The following is a 7,441-nucleotide window of genomic DNA, read 5'->3' on the forward strand; positions in this document are numbered from 1 at the left end:
TTCTCCTGCTCCTTGGATGCTGCCTGACCTGCTGCGCTTTTCCAGCAACATATTTTCAGCAATGTGGTCCTCTGGCCTGAGACCAGGTCTCTGCTTCCAGGTAAGTAAACTTTCTTTGCCACCTTTGAGAATCTGGAGGCTGACAGGAACTTACATTGCTTTCTGTTAGATTCTTAATAAGCTTGATCAGCTACCCTCTACTTGCCTCCTGAAAAATGGCCTGGAGTGAGGATGAAGCCAGGAAACAGGTTGGAAGGGTTAATTTTATCTCAAATCCACCTCTGATTCTGGCCCTTGTCAGGGCCAAAAATCTAATCAATAATTTAAGTAAGTGACTTTTTGGAGGGACAGTAGGCTAGTAGCAGTTTATGACAGTGGTCCATGGCATTCACTTCCATGCAACAAATAGGAATTTTCTTGTAACCTCTGAAATGGTGGGTTGAATGTCATCAATAATTGACTAAGTCTCAATTTCAAAGAGATTCGTGGAGTTTCTCTTTGTGAGCTCTAGAGAGTTATCCCACACAGTTCACTGCTACACATGCACTACACCTTTGGAGTGCTGTTCTTATGCTATTGCAAGCAGTGGAAGTACTTAACTATTCTGTGTCTTTAGGGATTGTTGCCACCCACACCATATTTAAAGCATGGCATTGGTACTGTGAGCATGCAGTATAGGCTTTATGAAAATCACTGAGACTGCAAATGATTAGCTCTGAAATGCAGGTTGGTCCCAAATGTGAGCTGGATACATGTCCCTATGTGCAAAGTTTCTCTGCTGTAGCTGTTCAATGCTAGTTGGCCATGCACCTTGCTATGTCAATCGGTGCCTTCCCAGCAGCATGCCAGTGTGTCACAGAGGTGCCATGATATCCTAAATGGCCTACATCTTATTTTTAGAGTGTGACCCCTGGTTCTGGACTTGTTTGAATCCTCATGATCTACAAAGCTGCGAACTACTTATAATTTAAACAGAAGATCATTTGTCATGTGGAAAAAAAATGACAAACAGCAATTCAGCAAATTGATAATGTTGAAATTACTTGTAAATTTTCTTACATTTTGCTTTGTATTTATATTTTAGCTCAAATGATATCTGACTTTATTAAATGCGGTGAATTATTTCTATTTTTGATGGTGTGGGTGTAACCTTACCATAGAGAGATAATTAAAGGATTTGGTAGGATAGCCAAGGGAAACCTAATTTCTCTAAAAGGAGGATCAAGAAGCAGTAACAAAACATTAACCCTGATTGAGCTCAGAACTAAAGTCAATGTCAAAAAGCATCTCTTCATGTAAAGTAATTTGGGAAGCTGGAACTCCCTTCCCAAAAAAATAAAGCTGCTTTGCTAGGTCAATTCAAAATGTCAAACATGAAATTTATATATTTTGTTTGTCAAGTTGACAACCATTAGACAGACCATTTAATCTAAATAGTGTTTTTGCTCCACAGGAGCCTCCTCCTCATATTACACTATCAGCATACTCTCTTATGTGCTTGCCTAGATTCCTTTTACATATATCTATACCATTTCCTTCAGCTACTCCATGTTGTAGTATGTTTCATATACAACTACTGTTTAAGTAAAGAAATTCCTCCTGAATTCCCAACTTCAGGAATGATTTCATATTTTTCTGTCCCACTAGATTGTCAATTTTCTCCATGTTAACACTATTGAACTGTTTCAGATCAGTAGAGATCACTGCCATCAGGTCACTTCTTAAAAGAGCTTTGATAGAGAAAAATGCCCAACTTCTTCAGTTTATCCTGATAATTATGATCATTCATCTCTGGCGTCAAATTTGTAAAATATATTTGTATTTCATCAATATCTCTGTATTCTTTTCATAACATGGAGCCCAAAGTGTTCACAATGCTCCAGGTGCAGTCTAATGAAGGTTTTATTGACGTTTAATATGAAAAACTGCTTTTCAATTTCAAACTCTAGTGCATGATTTGAAATTTTATGACCTTATTAACCTGTGTTGCCATTTTTCGTGATTTGTGTACCTATACATTTAGATTTCTTTGCAACTGTTTCCCTTTTAAAGTCTTATTATCTCGATGGTGACTTCCTTATTGTCCTTCCAAAACACGACAACTCATATTTGGTAAAGCTGAGGTTAATACATCATTTAAACATCCATTTTGAAATGTTGTTAATACCTTCTGGTAATCATCATAACCTTCTTAGTATTATCAATATCTTCAATTTGGTGTTTAGAAATGTTTAGAACATATTTAGAAATGTTAATTCCCATTCATGAATATAAATTGTAAACAGGGGGCCTAAAGCAGTAGACCATTTCATAACTTTTGCCAACTATTCAGCTGACCTTGACCTCTACCCTCATTTTTCTCATTTGTAGCCACCTTACTACCCATTCCACTCCTTATTCTATAATTCCACATTCTCAACTTTGGCCATGATCCTAGTATGCAGATCTAATCAAAGATATTTTAAAAATGCATATGGTTTACGCTTAGTACATTAACCTTGTCTTATCTTTATATTACTTCTTCATCCAGTTCAACGAGATCTGTCAAATATGACTTTTTGTTTTGAAATCTATGCTGATTAACAATACCATTCTCAAAAATATTTTGGAAATTTAAGTAGTTTACATTTTCCACATGAACCTTGTCTATTCTTCCTGTTATTTCATCACAAAATTCAATAAGGTCCATCAAACATTACTTCTATTTGAAATTCCATGCTGATTCTTATTTATAATATTTTGATTTCTATATTTGTTTTCGATTACATCTTTGAAGAAATGGTCTACTATCTTCCCAACCAGTGACGTTATATTAACTTTCCTAGAATTCTTTTTAAATGTACAAATAATATTGGCTGTCCTCCAGTTTTCTACCATTATTCAGTTGTTTAAACGTTTGTTTGGTAGAGATCTTTGCAGCTAAGGAAGCAATATGGGTAAATGAAGTTAAGATATTAATCAGCGTATGATGCAAGATAAGGTTTGAGGAGCTGAATGGTCTTTAATGTGAACAGAAAGTGCTGGAGAGACTCAGCAGGTCTAGTGACATCTTTAGAGAGAGAAACACAGTTTACATTTCTAATCCAGTGACTTTTTGTTTGGAACATAATGGCCTAATCCCTTTTCGATATGCCTAGAAAACATATAATTCACATTGTGTGATTGTGGAATTTCGGACAGGAAGCCAGAGGTTTATGTGTGTCTAAAATCATTTATCATTCACTGGGTGCCAACTGAAAAACAATGGATGGACTTGGTTCCTAGTAGGATGGGGTGGGACATGTAGCTGTATGCAGGAAGGCACTGGTATGGACAAGACAATAACTCAGTGGTTAGCTCACATTGTTAGGGACCTGGGTTTGATTCAAAAAGTGGGTGACTGTGTGTGGAATTTGCATGTTCTCCCTGTGTCTGTGTGGGTTTTCACTGGTGTTCCAGTTTCTTCTGACAGTCCAAAGATGTGCAGGCTCGGTAAACTGACCGTGCTAAATTGTTCATAGAGTCCAGGGATGTGCAGGCCAGGTGGTTCGCCACGGGAAGTGCAGGATTACAGGGCTAGACAGGGAAGTGGGTTTGGGTGGGATGCTGTTTGGGCGGTTGGTGCAGACATGATGGGCCAAATGCCTGTTTCTGCACTGTAAGGATTCTGTGGTGCAAGGAGCAGATTGCAAGAGCTAGTAGGGCAGAGCCCAGCTCCGCAGGAGAAGTTCAAACTTGGGTTGGGAAGGGGGAGTCTGACACATGACTAGAAGTGGGAAAGGTGGTGGTGTAGCTGTCTGGCTTCAGAAATATTTGATCCTTGATGCTGTGGGGTGGGTATGACTCCAGGGTGATGTGATTCCCAACAACAAGAGCCAGTGTGGGTGACTGGTCAAATTAAGGCAGAAGGGGGAGTGCTTCTGCTCCCTCTGGCACTGGGCAATGCTGTAGACATTTACTTTTTCCCTGAAGTACCCTTCGCTACCCTTCAGTTGATAGGCTACCCAAGGCTGTGCACCAAAAAACCTGACAACAGTATGAAATCATGGACTGCCAACCTAATCATTTAAATAAGTCAATAACCTGTTTAGCCCTTGTCTCATCTCCAGAAGGATTGAGGTAGATTAGAATTGGCCTAGAGCTCTTATAAACTTTTAACATATGACCCACCAACACTCACTTGTTTTTGGTCATTAAAATTCAGCCCAATATTTTTCTGAAAGAAAACATGATTCCATCTAATCATTACTCACATTGATAATTGTAAGTCATGTTCCTTTGAAGAAATGTTTCAGGTGTTTGAAAAGCAAAGCAGACCTATTCACACGGAAAGATATTTTCCAGTTAATATCATAATTCTGTTGCAACTCAACACTTGTGCTGGTTCAAGATGTTGTCAAATAAAAAGATAGGGAAATATAGGATGTAGCCTTAAAGAGTAGATACAGAAGTTATCTTATTTCCAATATGTACAGTATCTGATCAGTATCTCATAATATTTCTCTCTGTTATAGGTTGGAGCTGAACCAGTTCACCACAAATGGACAGATGACAATAAAGAATCTGAGCATGGAGAAATCAGGAGTTCGGATTGTTGTAGAAAGAAGCTAAAATATTACCTAACATTTAAATTTTGAGTATCTTTTGTACTTGATTGCATAATTCTTGTGATTAAAAATATTTTAAATCTGTATTGCAATGTATACCAGCAAATGGTTTTAATTACGAAACTGACATCCATTTCTTTCTTGTTATATGCTAGCATCAGTTTGTTTATGATTAAAGCTGTTTGTTGTTCATAGGACTTTCTACACATAATGTTTTGAAAATAAAATGCATTTATATACTTGGCATCTAAATGTATCTAGACTTAAGTGTGATAAAACAGGTCCTGAAATTCAGCTTTGTGCCAGAAAATGGGAAAACAGTGGGAATGGGAGTCGAAAGGTGTGGCGCTAGAAAAACACAGCTGTGTTTGTGGCAAAGAACAATGCCAATCCATCTAACTAATGTCAAGATTAGAGTGGTGCTGGAAAAGCACAGCAGGTCAGGCAACATCCGAGGAACAGGAGAATTGCCATTTTGGGCATAAGCTCTTCATCAGGAATCTGGCTGGGGGGCAGTGACGATGGGGGCGAGAGGGGGGTAGGGGTGAGATATAGATAGAAGGGTGGGGCTGGGGTCAGGTGGATGGGAAGGCAATATGGGGATGCAGGTAGTGAGTGATTGCAATAGGTCGGTGGGGAGGGTCCTGGGTTTCCTACACTGCAAAATTAAAGCCATCCGATGACTGGAGGAAGAATGCCCCATCTTCCACTTAGGGACCCTTCAACCACACAGTATCAATGTTGACTTCACTAGTTTTCAAACCTCCCCTCCCCCCACCTCATCCCAGATCTAACCCTCCAACTTGGCACTGCCCTCTTCAACTGTACTACCTGTCCATCTTCCTTCCCACCTATCTGCTCCACCCTTCCCACCAATCAATCACAATTATCCCCAGCTTCATCAACCTGTTACCTTCCCACCCACCTTCACCCCTGTCCCAACCCCCACGATTCTATTTATCTCTCAGCAACCCACATCACCCCAAACCCTACGTTCACAAATGAGCCTGATGAAGGGCTTTTGCCTGAAATGTCGATTTTCCTGCTTCTCGGATGCTGCCTGACCTGCTGTGCTTTTCCAGCACCACTCTAATCTTGACATTAGTTAGATGGATTGGCATTGTTCTTTGCCACAAACAGTCTGTCCAGATGGCTGTGTTGTCTGCATGTCGCCAGGGTTCAGAACATGTGCTCAGAATTGGAAAGCATTTTTCAGTGCGAAGTACGGCTCCCATCCTCATTGTCCACAAAAGTAACAACAATATAAACAGAACAAAGAAAGAGTTTCAACAAGGTCAGTTGACTGCATGTACAGAGAGTAAGGTGCAGAAATTTTATAAAAGAGTACTTCTATAAAAGAGCATCATGCCCTGATGCCATCTAGCTGTCTTAAAGGTATAGTGCCTTTCCAATATCTGGGCAATAATGCAACAGCAGTATTCTTGTTGGAAAGGTGTAAAGGGGACTGCACCTTTAAGAAAGTTGAAAGCCAGCAAGGACTTATGGAAGCACAGAGAGTCCGGAACATGCTAACAATGTAACGCTGGGTCAGAACAGCTAGCACTGGCTGGGTTGCTATGAGACAAAAACATATTCAAATTCAGTCAATTGGTTTAAATTATGTCCCAAGATACCAAATTTCAACCAAGTTTGAAGTTGGTATTTTGATAATATTAAAACCAATGAAACAATCTGATCCTTTTGGGGTATGACGCTAGAAAAGATTGAACGATTGGGGGAGAACTGCTAAAAGATCAACAGATTTAGGCTGGTAGTACGAACTCTCTGAGAGGTACCTGTCGAGAGAAGGAGTTTGCACAGAAAAAATAACATCAACACCATCTTGGAGAGCAAATCTACAGAGGGAGATATAAAGATAAGATTCGACAGCTGGCTGGATTTGAAATTTAAATTTTTCTGTAAATCTTAATCAGGGGTTTTATCGGACTGGTAGAGTAGAGGGGAAGATCGTGATGGAAAAGGATAGACCAGACCTAAAAGTTGAAGCTCTAAATTGGAGAAAGGCCAATTTTGATGGTATCAGGCAAGAACTTTCGAAAGCTGATTGGAGGCAGATGTTCGCAGGTAAAGGGACGGCTGGAAAATGCGAAGCCTTCAGAAATGAGATAACAAGAATCCAGAGAAAGTATATTCCTGTCAGGGTGAAAGGGAAGGCTGATAGATATAGGGAATGCTGGATGACTAAAGAAATTCAGGGCTTGGTTAAGAAAAAGAAGGAAGCATATGTCAGGTCTAGACAGCATAGATCGAGTGAATCCTTAGAAGAGTATAAAGAAAGTAGGAGTATACTTAAGAGGACTTAAGAGGGAAAGCAGGAGGGCAAAAAGGGGACATGAGATAGCGTTGGCAAATAGAATTAAGGTGAATCAAAAGGGTTTTTATAAAAATATTAAGGACAAAAGGGTAACTAGGGAGAGAATAGAAAGAAAGTAGGAGTATACTTAAGAGGGAAAGCAGGAGGGCAAAAAGGGGACATGAGATAGCGTTGGCAAATAGAATTAAGGTGAATCAAAAGGGTTTTTATAAAAATATTAAGGACAAAAGGGTAACTAGGGAGAGAATAGGTCCCCTCAAAGATCAGCAAGGCGGCCTTTGTGTGGAGCCGCAGAAAATGGGGGAGATACTAAATGAATATTTTGCAACAGTATTTACTGTGGAAAAGGATCTGGAAGATATAGACTGTAGGGAAATAGATGATGACATCTTGCAAAATGTCCAGATTACAGAAGAGGAAGTGCTGGATGTCTTGAAACGGTTAAAGGTGGATAATTCCCCAGGACCTGATCAGGTGTACCAGAGAACTCTGTGTGAAGCTAGAGAAGTGATTGCTGGGC

The 7,441-nt window shown here is 39.7% G+C and overlaps 1 protein-coding gene across 3 annotated transcripts in view; it reads left to right on the forward strand.

Annotated features, from left to right (window-relative positions):
- LOC122556326 (NLR family CARD domain-containing protein 3-like) overlaps positions 1-4,826 on the forward strand; it is a 40,783-nt gene extending 35,957 nt beyond the window's left edge. For all 3 annotated transcript variants that reach the window (XM_043702951.1, XM_043702952.1, XM_043702953.1), the window contains one exon: positions 4,494-4,826. In XM_043702951.1, coding sequence (XP_043558886.1) covers positions 4,494-4,590 — 97 coding nt within the window. In that variant the 3' untranslated portion in view covers positions 4,591-4,826. The remainder of the gene's footprint in view (positions 1-4,493) is intronic.
- Positions 4,827-7,441: the final 2,615 nt, after the last annotated feature.

Source organism: Chiloscyllium plagiosum, chromosome 13 (assembly GCF_004010195.1).
Source record: "Chiloscyllium plagiosum isolate BGI_BamShark_2017 chromosome 13, ASM401019v2, whole genome shotgun sequence".
NCBI lineage: Eukaryota > Metazoa > Chordata > Chondrichthyes > Orectolobiformes > Hemiscylliidae > Chiloscyllium > Chiloscyllium plagiosum.